The sequence below is a fragment of the Jaculus jaculus genome, chromosome 1 (genome assembly GCF_020740685.1).
Source record: "Jaculus jaculus isolate mJacJac1 chromosome 1, mJacJac1.mat.Y.cur, whole genome shotgun sequence".
NCBI classification, from domain to species: Eukaryota; Metazoa; Chordata; class Mammalia; order Rodentia; family Dipodidae; genus Jaculus; species Jaculus jaculus.
The window spans coordinates 279,896,674-279,918,461 of record NC_059102.1 but is presented as its reverse complement, the minus strand read 5'-3'; the positions used below and the strand labels follow the sequence as shown (position 1 = coordinate 279,918,461).

At 34.1% G+C, this 21,788-nt stretch overlaps 1 protein-coding gene across 1 annotated transcript in view; it reads left to right on the top strand.

The window, feature by feature from the left end:
• Ptprc (protein tyrosine phosphatase receptor type C) overlaps positions 1 to 21,788 on the top strand; it is a 125,061-nt gene that overhangs the window by 82,710 nt on the left and 20,563 nt on the right. The window contains exons 12-23 of the mRNA XM_045143475.1: positions 1,667 to 1,786; positions 5,431 to 5,589; positions 7,133 to 7,338; positions 9,947 to 10,007; positions 11,590 to 11,698; positions 13,117 to 13,151; positions 14,934 to 15,043; positions 15,882 to 15,972; positions 16,056 to 16,132; positions 20,232 to 20,268; positions 20,504 to 20,601; positions 21,504 to 21,629. Of these exons, the coding sequence (XP_044999410.1) occupies positions 1,667 to 1,786; positions 5,431 to 5,589; positions 7,133 to 7,338; positions 9,947 to 10,007; positions 11,590 to 11,698; positions 13,117 to 13,151; positions 14,934 to 15,043; positions 15,882 to 15,972; positions 16,056 to 16,132; positions 20,232 to 20,268; positions 20,504 to 20,601; positions 21,504 to 21,629 (1,229 nt within the window). The remainder of the gene's footprint in view (positions 1 to 1,666; positions 1,787 to 5,430; positions 5,590 to 7,132; positions 7,339 to 9,946; positions 10,008 to 11,589; positions 11,699 to 13,116; positions 13,152 to 14,933; positions 15,044 to 15,881; positions 15,973 to 16,055; positions 16,133 to 20,231; positions 20,269 to 20,503; positions 20,602 to 21,503; positions 21,630 to 21,788) is intronic.

Sequence of the window (21,788 nt, the reverse complement as noted above, 5' to 3'; positions counted from 1 at the left end):
TGTTAAGTATTCACCTAGCAATCTCACTCCAGATAAGGGGAAAGGATATATTTCAAGGCAAGAAGACTCATTCACATTAGTTTTACACTGAAAAAAGCTCAGTTATCCATAATTGGAATAATGGAGAAAATGTGGCAAGATTTTTTAAGGGAATATTACTTATATTAATTTTAGTCACTATAATAAGGCAGTTAACTTATAAAGAAAAAGATTCATTTTCGTCATGATTTTAGGAGTTCCAGTACAATACTGGGTGATCTCATGGCTTTGATTCACTGGTGGGGACACAAGATGGGTAATGATGGTGAATATTTCAAGAAGCCAAACTTCCACATTATGTGTAATGGAGCAAAAAAAGAAAGGTTTTCCTTAATTTTAGTCAAGACTGTACCTGCAGTGAACTAAGGACTTCAACTAGGCCTCTCCCCAATCTACTGTAAGAACCTAGTCTTTTAAGACATGAACCTTCCATTCATCATCCAAATCATTTTATTTTATTTTGTTTTCTGCTACAGTCCAGGCTGACCTAGAATTCACAATGTAGTCTCTGGGTGGCTTCGAACTCACTGTGACCCTCGGCTTCCCAAATGCTGAAATTAAAGGCATGCAACACCACTCCTGGCTCAAACCCCTTTCTTTTTAAAACTGATAGCTGACATATAACTAAAATAAATACTTAATGTTCTATTAAATGCAATTTGGTTAAGTTAAATATGACTGTTTAATACTATTTATTTAGTTCTATTTATATAAATTGAAGGAAAGACACGTTTAATCTACAGTAACAGAAAGCAGATCAGAGAAAGTGTGGCATGAGTTCAGGGGCCTACACTGACTGGGGATTGGCATGGAGGACTGTTACAAAGTTGCAGTCATCATAACTCCTCACACTATACCTCAAATAGTTCATTTAAATGTAAATTTGTCTCATAAATTATATTTAAGCATTTGTCATATTTTCTAATGGTTAGTTAACTGGTAGTCATAGCATTACTTAAATAATGACTTAATTTTTTAATTTATGATACAAAGAGAAAGAGAGAGAAAGAGAGAGAGAATGAATGAGAATGAGCATGCCAAGCCCTCTAGCCACGACCTAATTTTTTTAACTGATAGAATAAGTGAGATTTTCTGAACAGCATCAAGAATTATCAAAATACCTAGACAACAATGTGCATATGACAAGTATAGATGTCTTGAAGTCAGCAGAAGGTTTAGGTTTCTCAGTGCTACATTATAGAGACATATGCTTTGTGAAAAGAATTATCCTAGGGGGCTGGAGAGATGGCTTAGCAGTTTAGTTGCTTGCCTGAAAAGCCTAAATAACCATATTCAATTCCCCAGTACCCATGTAATCCATATGCACAAGGTGGCACATGTGTCTGGGGTTCATTCTCAATGGCTGGAGTCCCTGGCATCCCCATTGTCTCTCTCTATCTGCCTCTTTCTCTCTCTCTTTTTTTCTCTCTCTTCCTCTCTCAAATGAGTGAATGAACAATTAAATATTTAGAAAAATTATTTGTTCTAAGGCTACCTTCTTGAGTCCAAATGCTTTTCTTTAAATTTCATTATATTAATTCATAATTACTCAAAGTATGGCTATTATTAATGCAATATTACTAGACTTACTTCACTTTACAATAATCTTTTTTCCCCCTTTAAACAGTTCCAGAAAAACCTGAAAAATTTGTGTGTAACAATGTAACTTCAAATACAGGAATACTAACTTGGAGTCCCCCTCCAACTTTATTCCATGGATTTATACTATGCTTTGAGAAAATTCAAGGTAATTTTATGAAATTTAATTCTTTATTGGGGAATAGAAATCAAGAATTTGAAAATGCTAGAATATTGGTATAAGTCAGGGAGACAGAGCATTTGTCATACATAACTGTGTCGGCAACCTATTTTCCTCAATTTTAGAAACCATAGAATATTTCCACTTTGGGATATGTTGATTACATATAAAGACCATGGGTTTGTAATTTTTATCCTTGCTGTGACAAAATACCTGATAAAAGTGACTTGAGACGAGTTTAGTTTGGTTTACATTGTGGCAACAAAGGCATAGCAGCCAAAGTCTATACTGAGGAAACAATAATGAAGGCGATTTCCAGCTTGCTTTCTCTTTGTTATTCAGACCAAGGCCCAAGCCCATGTCTTTCGCATCTAAGGTGGGTCTTCCCACCTCAATTAACCTAGTCTAGAAAATCTCTCTCAGACATGCCCACACATTTTTGTTCATTGTTCTTCTAATCCTGTCAAGTTGACAGATTCCTTGAAGACGTTTTCTCTGAGAGCAATCAAAATGAGCAGTCCTCCAAGAAGTGTTTTCTGCTCCTGCTTTCTCACTCATATCAAATGTGTACTACAATGAGATCCTCATCCACTTTTATCTATCAAGACAGTGGGAGGGATCATTGCATTGTTAAAGTGATTCCTTATACCAACCTGTTGAAATAAAATCACTATTAAGAATCCTCAGATATATAGTCTTTGAAATTTGTAGATCATAATGCTCTCAAATCAGGTATGATATCTCATCCATCATTTTATAATTTAATTATTTCAGTATATATGAAAGATGGGGACTTAAAAGTGAGGCAAGAATGATGTTGTAAAGTATTAGGGCTGGTTCTCCAGATTATCAGACCAATAGAATGCACATATAACTATTGGACTGACTAGTAGTCAGAGGCTCTTCATACTTATGAAGTATCTCAGCATGCTGCAGAACCAGGGAGAGCAATAGCTTAGCCCAAGAACTTGGAAACTTTAGATCAAGAGGGACCCAATCCAAAGCCAATGGCCTGGAAGCCTCCTGGAGCGTCACTAGTGCAAACTTGTGTTCAAGGTAGAAGAAGTTAGAGTCGGATGTCTGGGCATGATGGCAACAGGAAATGTCATGCCCTCCATTCATTAAGGGGTTCCCACTTATTCTACGTCTTCCCATGTGGGTCCTCAACCTGCTGGATGGTGTTATCCACATGCAGGCCAAGTCTTTCGCAACTCATTTCATGGAACCATATGCCATCCATCTTTGGAAATACCTCACAGAAACACCAAAAAACATGACTTACAAAATTTTCAAGGCATCTCTTGATCCACAAAGTTTACAATTAAAATTCATCATCACATGCCCTTTCAACTAAAGCTTGAAACCCCTAGTAATTAGAAGAAAACATTCAAAATCATCTCTCTAGGCAATGAAAATCAGATTTATTCCTTTTTGTAAAATCCTTAGTTGCATTGTTTAAATATAAAAATTCACAATTTGGTTGCTGTTACATTGGGAAAAATAAGTTTAATTGAATGTCTTGATAAAAAAAAAAATGCCTGTTGGTTTACATATTCAATACAAATTCAGGTTACTTAACATAAGCAAGGTTGATCTTGACAACAGCACTTTGACCTTGGATTTCTTCCCAGGAAAAGAGGGCAATCCTTAGAAACCAGGCTGCATATACAGATGTGGCAGAAGCCATGAGTCAGAGGATACTACTTGTCTTCAATGAGAATTCTTATGAGATATAAAACAGATCTAAGCTTAAAGATGGAAGTCTAAATCCTCATTGACTTTGTAAATTTCTGAGAAACACTTTTTTAAAAAATATTTTTTATTTATTTGAGAGAGAGTGAGATAGAGAGGAGAGAGAGTGTGAGTGAGAGAATGAGTGAATGAGAATATGAGTGAGTGAGTGTGGGTATACTAGGGCCTCTTACCATTGCAAATGAACTCTAGATTCATGCACCACTTTGTATATCTGGCTTCATGTGGGTATTGGGGAATTTAACCCAGGCTACCAGGTTTGCAAGCAGGTATTTAACTTCTGAGCCATCACTACAGCCCCTGAGAAATGTTTTCAATCAGATTGAAGCAGCTACTTTCCCTTACTACTTAGACCTTCACAGCAATATAAATATATCACCATGATCTCCGCTTTACATAGAAGTACCTGCAATAAGAAATGCCAGTTGGATGTTTTCTAACACTGATTCTTGGTGCCCAAAGACAGATCCAATTTTACCAGAGAAAGATGGAATAAAGACAAAATATAAGGTTTTATCCCTGTGCAGGCACTTTCTTCTCCAGAGACCAGATGAATGGTGAAGAAGGATCATAAACCTCAATGCCTAACTTCCATCCTGGCTTCATCTTCCTTGCCTGTGGTCATAGAGTTGACTTGATCTTTCTGTGGCTCTGTTTTCTCATCTGGAAAATCAGATGAAATGAGTGCCATCTTATGTGACTATAGTGATTTTTAAATAAATCAGCTGCTGTCTAGTAGCAAATTACCTTTCTAATATTTAAAAAATATTTTATTTATTTATGAGAGAGAGGGATAGGGAGAAGGAAAGCGAGGAAAGGGAGAGAGGAAGAGAGAGAGAACTAAGGCTTCTGGTCACTGCAAATGAACTCCAGACATAATGCACCACTTTGTGTATCTGGCTTGTATGGGTGCTGGGGAATCAAACCTGAGCCCTTAGGCTTTGTAGGCAAGCACCTTAACTGCTAAACCTTCTCTTCAGCCCTCTACTATTTTTTTTACTTACATCATTTATCTACTCAAAAATACAAGTCATTGCATAGTGATTTTCTACTTAACTGATGCTTACTCTTTTGCCAATATCTTAAGGTACATCTAAATAAATCTTCACCTCTCATCCTATCATATACAGCCAGAATTTCCTATGCTAGTCATGTTTGTCCTTAAACTCAGAACATTCCTCCTTTCATTTCTAGGTTTTGTGGGGATGTGGCTCAGTAACAGAGTGCTTGCCTAGCCTAAGAAGCCCATGGGCTGGCTTCCCAGACCACAAAAATAAATCAACTCCAAAGTTTTCTTTTCTCTCTCTATCCACTCAGGAAACTCATCTTACCATGAATAACTCAGACTTGAGTATCACAGGAAACACTCTCTCATTCTCATGGCCCTGTGAACAACTATATAGTGCTTAAAGTAGTTTGGGAGAATGGGAGAGTAGACCTAAATACTGGTGTGTATAGTGAATTCTTCCCTGACAGTCTGTAACTGGAGCTCACACTAATACTCAAAGGTCGGGTGTTAAATACAAATCAGAAAAAGCTTGATACCATCAGTCACCATATAATCTTCACTGGGGTCTATGTTATCTCAGGAAGAAACAAGAGCATCTTCACAAATGTTTTTGCATTTATTAGATATTTTAGGTACCAAGTTAATGATATGAACTTATATACCTTTTGATAATTTGAAGTTTTATAGCATATAGAATTTGATTAATTCAATACATGTGCTGAAAATTGTGAGAAATTCTGAATCAAGGTCAAACTGCTTCACAATCACTCACAATATGGGGTCTGCTTAGTATAAGTATAAACCAAGTTACAAACATGGAGATTCTGACTTTCAATAATAAACTAAGTTTTATTATTTTTTTATATTTGAGAAGGAAACTGCGTCAACCTGCCTCAGAATATGACCAAATATGAAATGACATCCCTGAAACCTTTTACAAAACATCATGCACAGTTATATGCCTATACCATTGGAAGAGTGCAACGTAATGGAAATGCTGTGGAATGCACATTTCTGACAGATGCAGACAGTAAGTTCTCCACATTGTGCTTCTCTCCAGCAATAGCAATGGGCAATGAAAGAATGCTTTAGATGATAGTACATTTATCTTATGTTTCATTTGAAAGATACATTGACCTGGCGTGTTGGAAACATCAAGTGGTTTTTAATAATTGTAAACATAATAACTTAAAAACTAACCAAAATTCAATATGTTCTTTATATAGAGTAATAGAGTTGTAAAAATGAAGCCAGAGGGCAGTGTGACTGATGAAATTGATCAGATTTCAGAAAATTAAGTACTTAGTTAATTTAGATTAAGAAATGAACTCTGTGTAGCTATTGCTGCTATCTAGACATATTGATTGCACCGAGACAGTAATATCTCACAGTGCAACAGCATAACCTCTGTTCACCTCATCAAACACTTAGTTTAGCACAGTGATTTGGTAGCATTTAGTTTTGATACTGTCTTATTTTATCTCATAAAATATATTTATATTTTCATTATATTTTGTTTTAAATTTTAGTATCTTTTTGAGTGTGCATGTGTATTGTGTGCATGTGTATATATGCATGCTCATATGCATGTGGCTCCATGTTATGTTTGGCTGTGCATGCATTTGGAAGCCAAAGGGTGTTAGGTGTCTTCAATTAACCTAGACCTTATATTTTGAGACAAAGTCTTTCACTGAATTCAGTGTTCACTGATAAGGCTAAATTAGCTAGCCAGCAAACCCCAGTAATCCATCTTCCCAAGTGGTTCCCAAGTGGTGGTATCTTAGACCTTTCACAGTCATGCTTGCCTTTGGTGTGGATGTGGGGCATCTGAATTTATGTCTCTCTCTCTCTCTCTCTCTCTCTCTCTCTCTCTCTCTCTCTCTATATATATATATATATATATATATATATATATATATATATATAATTTTTATTTCTTTACTTATTTGAGAGAGAGAGAGTTAAAGAGGGGGAGGGAGGGAGGGAGAGAGAGAGAAAAGGGGGGGGACATGATGCCAGGGTCTGTAGCCACTGCACATATACTCTGGACACATGCAGCACCTTGTGCATCTGGCTTACATGGGTAGTGAAGAATAGAATTTGGGTACTTAGGCTTTGCAGGTAAGTACCTTAATTGTAAACCATCTCTCTAGCCCAAGAAGCTATATATCTTTGTTTCTGTGTTGTCACAGCAAATGAAGGTGAGCTGTTTTTCTAAAAAATCCACCCAGATGGTTAAAAACATTAACATAAGCCATTAGGGGAGAATCTAGACTGTATGACAGGCCTTAGCATTTTCTCAAGCATCCTTCCCTGTCTCCCACCCCTCCCACTATTCAGTAGTCTTTAATTTTACATAGTCTCCTCCGGGGACTGCTTCAACTCACATGGCTTCAAGTACAGCTTACATGTTATTTCTTAATAATTTATTATTTAGTATTTTCTTAGTTTTTTAAGTTTATGGACTCTCATAGGTGAACACTAATGTTTAAAATGTCTTGTACACATGTCTAATAATTTAAGTATGCATTTAATATGACTAAAATAATGAAGCTTTCTTCATGTTCATATAGCTCCAAGTGAGGTACAGGATGTGGATATCATAAAGGAGTCAGATAACAGTGTAAGAGTGACATGTAAATCTCCAGCAAATACTAACGGCCCAAATACAAGTTACCATTTGGAGGTCAAAAGTGGAAATACTATATTTGTACAAGCAAATCATGTGTGCTTGTTTCTAGTAGAAAATCTCTACTACTCAACTGAGTATGAGTTGCAAGTAAGTGCTATGCTTTCTATAGTCAATTACACTACACAATGTGGTGCTTAATATTTACTATTTGAATAAGCTTAACACCAATGCTTATATAAATTTAGGAAACTCTGGTATGTAATGTCCTCACACATTAGAATTTTCAAAACATTGATCCCAAACATTTTATCCTTGAAATTAAGAAGAGTGGTTTAATGTAAAGTTTTGTTAGAATATTTACAACTTCAAACTTACTGAACTGTAGGGAAATTATTGCCCTAAGGTGAAGTGGGAAACATTCTGAGCAATAGTTTTATTTTACTACCCACAGCTTTTCATTTTAATCAATGAGAAGATTTCAACTGGAAAAATTTAAATATATTTTGAAATTAGAAAATGATAGAAATAAATTTCAGATAGCTTTGAACATAAAGGAAACAAAAATAATTTTAAGATATTCATAATATCATTCTTTGTGCATAATATTATTTATGATATATGTTTAATAATATATAATACATATTTCTATTTTTTGATAATTACCACATTCTTATATGCAGTATGAAAAAATGCATTTCTCATACATTACTTTATCTTGCAAATCTTTCCATATTACACATTTTATTGCAATATACTTTCCAATATTTTCATCAGTTTCCATCAAATGGCTTAATTACACTCAACTGAGTAAAGCTGTGCTGATGTCTAATATGAATGACATGCAGTAAACAAGCTTACGAGTAAATAAAAATTTAGAGTTAGAGTAGTAGATATGGTTTTATTGGTGTTCTTATGATAATATATTCACCTTACATCTAGTTATATTTGGTTAAGGTTGTTGTACAAGAATGATATTAAACTATATGGCTTGAAATTTGTTAATTGTGTTTTCAGTTTATGAAAACTTTTTCTTTATGTATTATTTATTTACCTTTTTATTTTCTTTGTAGTACTTAAAGTTATATGTAATCCCCCTCCCCCCCCACTGTTTTTTTGGTTTTTCGAGATAGGGTCTCATTCTAGCCCAGGCTGACCTGGAATTCACTATGGAATCTCAGGCAATCCTCCTACCTCTGCCTCCCGAGGGCTGGGATTAAAAGTGTGAGCCACCAAGCCCAGCTTATTTTCCCTTTTATATTTATACAGATATATCTATCAAATATATTCCTGCTTAGTAGAGAGCCACATAATTAGCTATTGAATATGATATTAATAAGTAACTTACTATCCTTTGTTTATTGAACAAATAATTTTTTGTATCTGGATTTACATGAGTACTGGTAAATTGAACCCAGGTTGGCAGACTTTTCACTTAAACGCCTTTAACCACTGAGCAATGCCCCAGCCACCACAGATATTTTTGTATATTAAACTTTCAATGTGTTTTTAACTGCAAAAATAGGTTGGAATTTATTTAAATATCATGTCACTATAATTATATAAAATATTATAGTGACAGAGATATTATATTAGTGGCAAGCAGTGATATTTGTTTCTGTAGTGAATTATAGTGATATGTTGTCTGTCAAATAATTATTATATTCCAAAGGACAAAATATCTTTGCTAGTCATTGTGTGTCATTCCTTCAGTGCCTTATTGAATAAACACCTTAATATTTCCTTAACTCTTATCAATTGATATTCACAAAAACCATCATTTAATAACCACACTCACTATTACTTCCTTTCATATATACTTACTGTACCACCATAGTTACACTGTGAGAAGTGAGTTAGCAGTTTATTAACTATTATATTCTTTACTTATGAAATTCATAGCTGTTCTTATTATTACTTATTGATTTCTTTGAATGTTTATTTTGAAGTCCCCCCCATATATACATTTTCATATTTTTTTATATTAACCAAAAAATAATTAAGGTTTGTTTCTTGGTAAGATTTAGAATGTATCCTATGTCTCGAGTGCTTATCAGTGATATCTGACTGTACCTAGGATTAATGAATGAATTTTTAATGTCATTAAAGATAATTTCTATGTTGATGACTTCTAAAGAGTCTATGATTGCAACTTGAAAAAAATTTAATTGAGCATTTCTATATTTATGATGCTTAGGATTTTTAATGCTACTAATTGTTAGTTTATAATGGGTATGTCAAATTGTTTTTCTTCTTTTATAGTAAATATTATGGGGTATAGGCATTTATGGTAGTTATTCTGCATTAAACTTTTACCATGTGTATTTACTCTTAGCATTTAGGTGCACTTTACATGCAAGTCTTATCAATAGAATATCCTGTTTTCAAAGAAGAGGTTCACATGCTAATAAGGAAATTTCTTTATTTAGTCATTCGTTCATTTACTTATTTACATCTTAAATTAGGAATTATCTGATTCCCTGAATCTTATTCCTCCAATATTTTCATGTATTTCTTGCTATTTTCAACTGTTTATCATTGCTAAAACTGATGAAGTTTTTTCCTAAAAATCCTTTTTGACTGCCTTTTAAAAGTAGTTTGACAACAGTGGCATAACATTGATGTTTCTGTTTAGAACAAGTCATCATGCTTTCATGAAAATAAACATCATATAAGAAATAATGTATATTTTACATTATGTTTTGTACATTGACAGTGAAAAGCTGAACTATGTTCTTTTTTAATCACTGAAATTTAGGTCTATTTTAACAATGGGATATATAAGGGATATCCAGTTAAAAAATACTTTTCGACATCATGTAAGTCATCATTGATCTATTTATTATATATATAAATGTATATCAAGTTTAAAGCTTATTATTTTGCACCAAAGATTTAATTGTTAAATGTGAGCATAAATCCTGTAAATACCTACAATATTTAAAAATTCTAAATAAACATATATAGATGAACATCATATTTAAAAAAGCATTATCTTAACATTGGGTTAATAGAATTGATTATTAAATGATTATTTCCTTAATAAGGCATGAGATTGTTTGCACAGACTATCAAATTATAATTATGTTTATGATCCTTTTCAATGCTAGAAACTTTTCTTATGTATTATTTCCAAGATATCTATATTTTTGTCTTATTTAGTATTTATTCTGTCCTTGAAACCTGTACTGTCAGAAGTGGTCCTGATATATACACATATTTCAATTTATCTAATTGAAGATATGTATGCCCTTATTATCATGATAGATGTTAAAATACTTATAATTGGTATTAGAAAATATTATAAGTTAAAAAATGTGCATGTGGAAAAGCCCCTAAAAGTACATTTAATTATCATGATGAAAATAAAAACATCTGTTCAGCACTTTCTCTATTTACTGCTTATATCATAGGAATAATTACTTTCAACTATTAGTGTCCAATTTTCCATATTGTTCCTCCATATATAATATAATATAATATTTTACACTGCTCTTTCCAGAGTTAATAACACCTTTGGCCTTTGGCTGCCTCGGTTTTTGTTCTGTGATTTGCTTCATGTACCAGTGCCTATTATTCCAAACCTGAGGTTTGGGCATTCAGAGAAGGGCTTGTGTCCACTTCCACGTGCTGTTTAGGTTGCATCTTTCTCTGCTTTGTGTTCTATTCAAAACCTTGTTGAAATTGCTTTGGCTCTAATTCTTCTTGCCACTACACATCTACGTCATTTTCATTTCTTTAATATTAGAGCACTTCTTACCAGGAAGGGAGAAATGTATTGTATGAAATATATTAAAAAGTTTGAACATTTTATTATTATAAAGTTTATCTAAGCATATTTGATATCCCTTAAATTTTTGTTATTAATTAACATGGATTTGTCAATTGGTCCAGTTCCTTGAAGACTTTTCATTTTTGTTCTGTCTGTAACAACATTTTCTGCTTTTTAAATATTTTATTTATTTATTTATTTGAGAGAGGGAAAGAAGCACAGAGAGAGAGAGAGAGAGAGAGAGAGAGAGAGAGAGAGAGAGAAAGAGAGAGAGAGAGAGAGAGGCTGGGTGCACCAGGGCTTCTAGCCACTGCAAACAAATTCCAGGTGCATGTGCCACCTTGTGCATCTGGCTTACATGGGTACTATGGAATCGAACCGAGGTCCTTTGGCTTGTCAGGCAAGTGCCTTAACTGCTAAACCATCTCTCCAGGCCTCTGTTTTTAATGTTATAAATTTTAGTTAGCATAAAGAGTTTTTGTAGCATTCATTATAGAATTTTCAAATACAATTTATTCACTTATAAATATAGATAAAATATTAAACTACTACCTTAGAAAATATTATTCAAATAATCTATCAGAATATATGAAATAATGTCTCCTGGTTATATTGTTTTTCATTTCCAGATAATTCCAGAGCACTGATTATATTTTTGACATTCTTGATTATTGTGACATCAGTAGCCTTGCTTGTGGTTCTCTATAAAATCTATGATCTGCATAAGAAACGATCCAGGTAAGAGATAATTGATGAATTAGAAAGCACTATGTAGTAATAATGACACAAACCCAGGTCCATAAAGCAGTGACAATGCCAGTTATATAAATTCATAAACTAGTGGGAACAGCATGAACTCTAGTTCATGACTGAATTCTGGAACAAAGACTTGCTATGGAGCTGGGGAGATGTCTCAGCAGTTAAAGGTACTTTCTCACAATGCCTGTTGGCCAGGGTCTAATTGTCCAGTGCCCATGTAAAGCCAGATGCATGAAGCAGTGCATGTATCTGGGGTTTACCTGCAGTGCAGGTTGTGCTGGTGCTCCTATATACATTCTCTCTCTCTCTCTCTGACTCTCTCAAAAATAAATTTAAAGGGCTGGAGAGATGGCTTAGTGGTTAAGCACTTGCCTGTGAAGCCTAAGGATCCCAGTTCGAGGCTCAGTTCCCCAGGTCCCACGTTAGCCAGATGCACAAGGGGGTGTATGTGTCTGGAGTTCGTTTGCAGAGGCTGGAAGCCCTGGCGCACCCATTCTCTCTCTCTCCCTCTATCTGTCTTTCTCTCTGTGTCTGTCGCTCTCAAATAAATAAATTAATTAATTTAAAAAAATAAATTTAAAAATTAAAAGACTCAGTATAGAGCTGGAGAGATGGCTTAACAGTTAAGTGCTTGCTTGTTTGTGAAGCCTAAGGACCCTGGTTTGAGGCTTGATAACCCAGGATCCACGTTAGCCAGATGCACAAGGGGGCACACACGTCTGGAGTTCATTTGAGTGGCTGGAAGCCCTGGCATGCCGATACTCTCTCTCTCTCTCTCTATCTGCCTCTTTCTCTCTCTCTCTCTCTCAAATAAATAAATAAAAATGAACAAAAAATTTTTAAAAAGACACAATATAGTATTACTATTTAACATAAAGCATTCATATCTTCTATATTCTCAAATGATATGGATTTTTTTTTATTTACAATCAGTTTTAAGGATGTGTACCTATTTGTTTAAAACACAGTAGGTTGAAACGACCTGGGAATAACAAAAGCAAAAAGAGCAAAATACCTACAGAAGAATATTTATTTCCTTGACTAGGAAGAGAGCTGTTTTACAAAATGCAGGAGTATCAATAGAAAACCATTTCCTCACTTATCTGAATCTAACAGGCTCTTTTTAAATATTTTTATTTATTTATTTGAGAAAGGGAAAGTAGCAGAGAGAGACAGAGAGAGAGAGAGAGGATGACTGCACCAGGGCTTCCAGCTGTTTTCTTTTCCTTTCCTTCCCTCATTTTGTTTACTCCTCTTCCAAATCTCTTCTGTGCTTCAGTCCACTCCTCTTCTGCTCTCCATGTCTCTCCTTACTCCTTGCTTCAGCACATTCATTAATCAAACTTAACCCAGTAATTCTGCATTCCATCTGAATCTAGTGTTTTGTATTTCCACAGCAATTTAGATGAACAACAGGAACTTGTTGAAAGGGGTAAGTATGAATGTTTCACTTTACTGAGGAATATTGCCGTGCCTGCAATTGGAACCATTTGTTTTTAAGTAAAGAGCAGACATTTGTGGTTTAACTTGTTCTTCCTCCATGGATACAATAATGAAATAAATTCATTATTTAAAACCTTTTATTTCCAGGCCTGTACCAAATATTGACCAAAGCACTTGGTCTGCCACAGTGACAGACCTTAAACTGTGCTTAAAGTGTTTAGAATTTAATAGAATAATATACTGGCATATAAGGTGGCTATTTAGTAAATGTTATAGTATGTTGTATAGTATATTATAGTATATTAGTAAAGTAAGTATAGTATGTTAGTAAATGTTATAGTAGTTGAATGCTATAATTCTATACAAAGCTAAAAGATAGAAAACTGACAGTAGAGAGGGCAGGGAATTGTTTTGCTAAAATTGTTGGGAGACAGTAGACCAACCAGAGGAGTGACATGAGAGGACACATGACACAAGGATATGAAGATTTCTGAGTTTCCCCAGCTCCTTTCTGGGGTGTAATGGTGCCCATGCTCACGAAGGGCATAATTATGAACAAGTTTGACTTGTGAGAGGAAAGCATTTTTCTTCTTTATTCCTATTTTGAAATTATTTCTTTAATTTTTTAAAGCCTTGACCCAATAAAAAGAGCTAAAGAAGTTTAAACTATGTTTAATAGGATAATAGTGGCTTTTTTTTTTTTTCTTACTGAACACAGAATTTCAAAACTCCCCTGTCCTTCCATGTTTGAAGGTTTTCCTTATGACAAGAGCTAGTGCCAAAACCCCTGTGTAGAAGCTTCATGACTGTGTTTTGTTTTTTCTTGGAGGTCCTTTTGTGTTTTTATTTTCATTTGCAGAATAAATCAGTGTCTGACCCTATTGTATCTCTGTTGGTTTGGTTAAAACTCCCTCCTATTTCCAACTGGAATGCAAAGGTCTGAAGGTAGAAGGGTTTCCTTTTCTTTTACTGATTGATTTTCTCCAGTGGCTTGGTGAGTGTTAGATATTCAATACATATCAATGAATCAGTAAATTAACAAGATAAAGTATTCAAAATATTGGTTCTGATAACTCCAGGGGAGATCTAAAAGCATCTTAGCTGTTAAGTCTTACTGTGGAAGACAGATTCAGGTTCGCTGAGATGAACTTCCAGACCAGGCACAGTTATGGAGGAAGGGATTTATTAAAGCTTACAGATCCAGGGGAAGTTCCATAATGGCAGAAGAAGCTGGCCTGCCTTCACAGGCCCAAGCAGACCGAGAGAAACACAAGCCTAAAGGTCAAAAGCCACACAGTACACTTCAGGAACTCCAGCTAGGCACACTTTGCATATCTTTAGATTGAAATCCGAAACCCACCACACCTTAAGGTCACCCAGTGACATTGCCTCCAACCAGGTAGCCAGCAGATACAAACTACAAACAAACAACTGAATATATTGGGGGTCACCTATTCTATTCAAACCAACACACTTACTAAATGCATATAAATAAACAAAACAATGGCAAGATGCAATCTGAGATCTTTTCTCCAGGCATAGACAATAGGGAAGAATAGTCTCATTGAGAGAAAATGATAAAGCCCAGCAGACGACAAGTACAAGAGGTAGAAGGCATTGGTTTTATAGGTGAATATTTCATGTGAAATTTCTCAGGCACATTGTCTTTGAGAAAGAAGTAAGAATTATGTCCAAGGCATATATTTCATTAACATGTGTTTGCATATTTGACAGACACAGCACTAATCTTGAATCTTTAATGTGTTTTCAGATGATGAAAAGCAACTGATGAATGTGGAGCCAATCCATGCAGACACTTTGTTGGAAACTTACAAAAGAAAGATTGCTGATGAGGGACGGCTTTTTCTGGCTGAATTTCAGGTATGTGCCATTCTTAATGTAAGATAAAAAATTCTACTCAGTCATCAAGAGAAATCCATATTTAAAATATTTGTATAACCATTTGTCTTAAGAGTTTATCCCACAAGGTACTGTAATACAATCAAGGCAAATATTAGTAATATTTATAGGTGAGAGGCTCATAAATGCTGGCAAGGTCATTGTATGATGCTTGAAAGCAACTGGGTAGAATGCTTTATAGTGTTATGAGCAATATGAAGCCCTGTAACAAACCATATTTAATTCACTTTGTATTGTATTGTAGGTAATTTTCAAATAACCTATCACTAAATGAAGTTTCAAATTTTATAAAATGAAGCTTCAATAACATAGCAATTGATTCTAAATTTTCTATTTGTATAGTGTTTGTTCTGAAACACTATAATTCATCCATCATTATTTTTTAAGGAACTTGTATGGTTTTTGCACGATTCCTAATAGTGTGCATTTCAGCTATGATATGCTGGTAGCTCCCTATGATTTGCTCCCCATGATAGCTGATAAAGAAAAGCATTTTGGGGCTGGAGAGATGGCTTAGTGGTTAAGTGCTTGCCTGTGAAGCCTAAAGGACCCTGGTTCGAGGCCCGATTACCCGGGACCCACGTTAGCCAGATGCACAAGGGGGCTCACATGTCTGGAGTTCATTTGCAGTGGCTGGAAGCCCTGGCACACCCATTCCCTCTCTATCTGTCTCTTTCTCTCCCTCTCTCTCTGTCACTCTCAAATAAAGAAATAAAAATGACAAAAAATATTAAAAAAAAAGAAAAGCATTTTTTTTTTCAGAATCTTTCATAACCTGAAGAATTTATGTGTCTTCCAGAGTATTCCACGGGTGTTCAGCAAGTTTTCTATCAAAGATGCTCGAAAGACTTCTAACCAGAATAAGAACCGCTATGTTGACATCCTTCCCTGTGAGTACTCATTGAGAACTAATTAAGTTTCTATCTAGTTAGATAGTGCATCATTCATTATTTCATTATTGTTCTTTAAATAGATGATTATAACCGTGTTGAACTCTCTGAAGTAAATGGAGATGCAGGGTCCACCTACATAAACGCCAGCTATATTGATGTAAGTAACAATTCTAAATTATATATATCCTCTTCATTAGATTTTTTTTGCAATTTGTGTTCTCCTTGCATTTATGTATTACATTCAGTTTCTTCCTTTTCTTTATACAAATTTATATAAGTTACTAAAACTACTTTGAAGTAAGCCTATAATGATACTGATATAAACAATGGAATCATTACATTTTACAAAATATTTCTTTATTAAAAGTATGTTGGCACTAGGTCTAACATAGGACTTTCTTTGAGGAAATCAAAATTATACAACTGTGATGTAAACTGAAGGATCTATACTTACATACACTGCCACTGTAGTAGTAACATTCTGCCATAACCACGATCATCTTTCCACTACAACTATCCACAATTGAAAGTAACTATACAAGGTGGTTAATTTATCAAAAATCTTTTACAAGTCAACATACTATGTAATTTTTAAATAAGTAATGCTTCACACAAGTTAAGTAATGTTACATAAGAGAAAAACATATGTAGCTTGAATATATCTTTTCACCCAATTTACCATTTACTCATTATCTTCTTCACCACCAAAAGAAACTTACTTAGCATGTAGAGTTTCTTTGTACATAAAATAATGGCATTTGTTAATCCCTCCTTTTTGAAAAAGTATTGGCATATTATTTATAGTGTTATGTGTCTTGATTTATTCCCATAGTATATATAAACACACATATTTGTACACATAATCATACCATACATATGCATAACTACTTGCAAATATATCTATATATAATTGTGCATAGTAAATGCAAATTATATATATTATGTATGATATACCTATATATATACATACATATATATACTGTACCTATATAATATATACACAATTACCTAAAATATCTATAGATACAGAGAATGTATATACATAGAAATATATCTGAAATAATTATGGTGTAAATAAAAGAACAGAGATTTCCTGTCAAGGGCCGAAAAGCACATATTTTGACTTTTCTGAGCCTACCTATTTTTTATTACAAACACTAGGTTCTTCACTGACCGACCAAGATTCTCTTGGCAATAAATAATGTTGCTGTTACAAAATTACTATAGTTATGAAATAAGGCCATGGTGAATTTGGTCTACAACTCTGAACTATATACATTCTATGAAAAAAAAATATGGAAGAAAAAGTTCTTTTGGCTCATAGTTTGAAGTACAGTCCGGCATGCTGGGAAAAGTCATGGTGGCAAGATTAGGGGACAGCAAGTGAAACTGCATCTGTAGTCAGGAAGCAGAGAGATGAAGGCTGGTATACACTTACCCTCTTGTTTTTATTCAGTCTGGAACCTCCCCCCAGGGATTGGTGGCACCCACATTTAACCTCACTTCAAACTGTCTGTAAATGCCTATGCAAACATGGCCAGAGGTTTGTCTCTCAGATGATTCTAAATTTTGTTAAATTGGCAATCAGATTAGCAATCAAAAATTCTCAGTTTGCTAGTCCCAGAATTGATCAGTTTTACATATTTTCCTTTTATAGTAATTCATTGTACAATTGCTTTGATGTTTATTTAATCAGTTTGTAGCTGATGGACACTAAATGTAGGTTGTAAAGGTGTAATAAGACATCCTAATCCATATTATTCTAGTATATATATGTATATTGTTAAGAAGAATTTCAGGGCTAAAGAGCATACATATTTATACATAATTATTTTGTACAAATGGTCCTCTACTGTGGTTGCAATGATTTATAATCCACCCACAAAGTACAAAAGCTCTTTGTTGTTCTAAAAAGTATGCTTTCAAGACACTTAAAAAATCAAATACTTGATCAAATATGCCATACTGATATGTATATTGATTTCTAAGGTAATTCCAAATATTTTCTTAAAGTAAGAAGATTTGGAATTGAGATAGTTTTGTCATCATTGTGATTGATTGGCATAAAACTTTAGTAGAGATTCAAACTTCAGTTTAAGTGTTTAAAAGTATTAAAACAGTTTAAGTATTTATTTCTACACATATTAGTTTCCTAGGTATCATCTCCCATCAAATGCTTTTGATGCCAAACACTCTTGTATCCTTGTTTAATACCCCATATTAAGAGACTTAATAGAAAACCAATCACTTTCTTGAGCCTACAAGTTATAAACCAAGGTATGAGCAGGGCCATACTTCCTCTTTGGACTGGAGGGATCATTTTCTGCCTTTCTCTGGTCTCTGGAGGCACCTGGCATCTTGGTGTTCTCTGATTTATGACTGTTTCTCCCCAGTCACTGCCTCCATCACATAGCCTTCTTCCCTATGCATCTATGTTACTGTGTCTGCAAGTCCCTCTTCCTTCACCTACATGGAAAGAAGTCATTGGAACTAGGACCCTCCCTCACATATCATAACTTTGTTTAAAATCTTACATACTGATACTATTCTCAAATAAAGGTACATTGTGAGGTTCTAGGAAGACATGGGTTGTAGGAGCATACAATTCAATCCACTGCATAGTGATTATGGAAATGCATAAAATAATGTAGAAATATTTTCTAATTTCCTCAGTCATAAAATATACATCTTCAATCTGTACCTAATTATTAACAATGTTTCATTTGAGATATGATATTTCCAGGGACAAATTATTGACATAAATGATTATGAATATTTGATAATAATAATACTATAATTTCTTACATAAATCTGCTCTTTATTAGTCATCACCTTTAGTGCTTTGCTTGTGTTCATTCAAGTAAACCATGCCAGGTCTATGGGACATCACAATTTTTCCCACTCTCAAGTATTCTTTTTCTGAAGACATCACTCTAAACCTTGTGTTTCATCAAATTCTTTTGATGGCTAACATTCTTTATATTCATGCTTGATCCTTTCTCCTGAAACCCATTTCATTCAACAAATACCCCTTCCATAAGATGTGCTCATCATCTTCATAATATAGCCTCCTATTCCACTCTGTTATATATTTCCTACAAGGTATGTTTCTACTGACAAGAACACTAACAATTGTGAAGTTATAGCTTACAAAATTAATGTTTATATTTTGGTTGCCTGTATTTTAACTACTTCTGTCAGGTGATTTCTACACACCATTGCAATTAATGGTGATCCAGCTTATTTTAATGTATGATGTCTTTTCCAAATGTATTCTTCAAAGTAAAGTAATTGAGAGCAAACATGGCAATGTTAGAGATTTTATAAAGATTTAGATATTCTTTAAAAAATAACATATATTTGGTTCAAAAACATGGGGCAATTATGCGATCAGGTTATAATTATGTTACGTCAACAGAGCTCTGAACTTCTTGAAAACAGGTATGTTCAGCTTATGGGTAGATATAATAGATATAAATATTTAACATACTGTAGCCCCTTAATAGTTGCATGTTGAAAAATGATTACAACTAATATTGTGTCATGAGAAGTTACTAAACTTAACAGAGAATTATTGCAAATAGTGGATACGTTTTATTAGGTGGCAAAGCTCATCTTTTTCTAAGGAGATTTTCCTGTTGCTAAGGTAAATGTGAGGTGTGTGAGAGAATTTAGAAGAAATTAGCATATTTTTTCTGCAGCTGGACTCCTTTGTTGTAGTCACTGAAGCATAAAAAAGCAGACTTTGCAGGTGATGAAATGAATGCTTTTGTATTACTTATCTAGAATGACATAAAGGGACTCTAGGGAATCCACAGTATATTACAATAGTTAATAGGTGGAAATGTAAGTGTAATCCTAGAGGGATTTATTGAAAGAAATTGAGTAAAAATATGTAAAGTAACTAACTGGCTGGTTAGTAGGTATAAATAGCATGGGGTGGTACTGTAAGGCTTCACAGGATATAAGCAAAGAAAAATCTAAATTATTCTTAGAAAATAATTGCATCATACCAAATGGGAATGAAATTTAATTTTAAAAATTGTTTGGAGTATATAGCATAAATGCCTAAAAGTCATGAATGCTAACCTGTGAATACTGTCATGTTACATTTTTCCAATATATTCTTAGTGATTTAAAAATGGTCATCAAAATCTACACCCACAAAAAGATGAATTTAAAGCAATCTTTTTAGCTCACAATTTTGTATTGTATAGAATGAACATTCTATAAAACATTCTCTATGTTTTTATTAGGGCTTCAAAGAACCCAGGAAATATATTGCTGCACAAGGTAATTAAATTGATATCTCAGTATTAATTTTTTCAAGTTTGAGAGCATTTAAAAATATTTTTTTTATTTGAGAATGGGGGGGGGGTAGGGAGAGGGAGAGTATGTCCATCATGGGGAATCAAACCTGAGTCCTTTGGCTTTGCAGGCAAGAATCCTAACTACCAAGCTGTCTCTCCAGCCCTTGATAGCAGTTTTAATAAAATATTTCCTAACTTGTTATTGTTTAACTCCTTAGGTCCCAGGGATGAAACTATTGATGATTTCTGGAGGATGATCTGGGAACAAAAAGCCACAGTAATTGTCATGGTCACTCGATGTGAAGAAGGCAACAGAGTAAGATCCCAGAGGAATCACATAGTGGAGGGTGGGCTCAGGAAGAAATTGTACTCAATTACAAAAAGCCATACATATGTGTTTAATGAGGAATATGAATAGTGATGTGTTTAATCACTATACTTTTATGAATGTAGACAAATGAAATTTGTACCACAATGTAAATAGATGTATCTATATGTAACATTAGGGTGAGTTAGGTTCATTGTTAGGTTTTTATTTGGTTTCATAGTTTTTTCAGCAATGCTCCGTACAATAAAACATTCTCTTTCCACAAGTACTTGTGAATAGACCCAGAAAAACTGACTTATACTGATAGATGGTAGCTCATATAATTTAACTTTAGAAACATGTACCCCAGCCTGAAATTGACCACAAGTAATCAGGCCATTCTTGCTGAACAATAAAACCATATCCTCTTTTTTCTAAATATTTTTAACTTTTAAAAATATTTTACTCATTTATAAGAGAAGGAGAGTGATAGAGAGAAGGAGAGAGAGAGAGAGAGAAAGAATTGGTGCACCAGGGCCTCTAGCTACTGCACATGAACTCCAGATGCATATGCCACCTTATACATCTGGCTTATGTGAGTCCTGAGGAATCAAACCTGGGTCCTTAAGTTTCACAGGCAAGCACCTTAATTGCTAAGTCATCTTTTTAGCACTTTGTCCTCTTTTTCAAAGTCTGGGGAGTGTATCTTCTGCTAAGTACATGAGCAGATATCTTTCATGCTCATTAATGAGATAAATATATATTTCAGCTTTAGATGTATATGTGATTAAGGAAAATGCAAATGTTTGAGGAGTTTCAGTTGAGCAGATTTTTATTGTCTTTTTTAAAAGACTTTTTAAAAATTGTTTAAATGAAACACAGAAATTACTAATAAATTTTTCAAAATATAGAACAAATGTGCAGAGTACTGGCCGTCCATGGAAGAAGGCACTAGGACTTTTAGAGATGTCATTGTTGAAATCAAGGAGCACAAACGATGTCCAGATTACATCATTCAGAAACTGACCATTACCAATGTGAGTCTGTGTTTTACATTATTTGGGGCTTGATAAAGTTTCTTTTTTCTGTAAAGATTGAAACACATCTGGGAAACTTAATTTTAATGATAAGGGTCAAATTAGTCATTGGCTAAAAATGCTTGTTCACATCAAATCCTGCACTCTTGAAGTATTTAA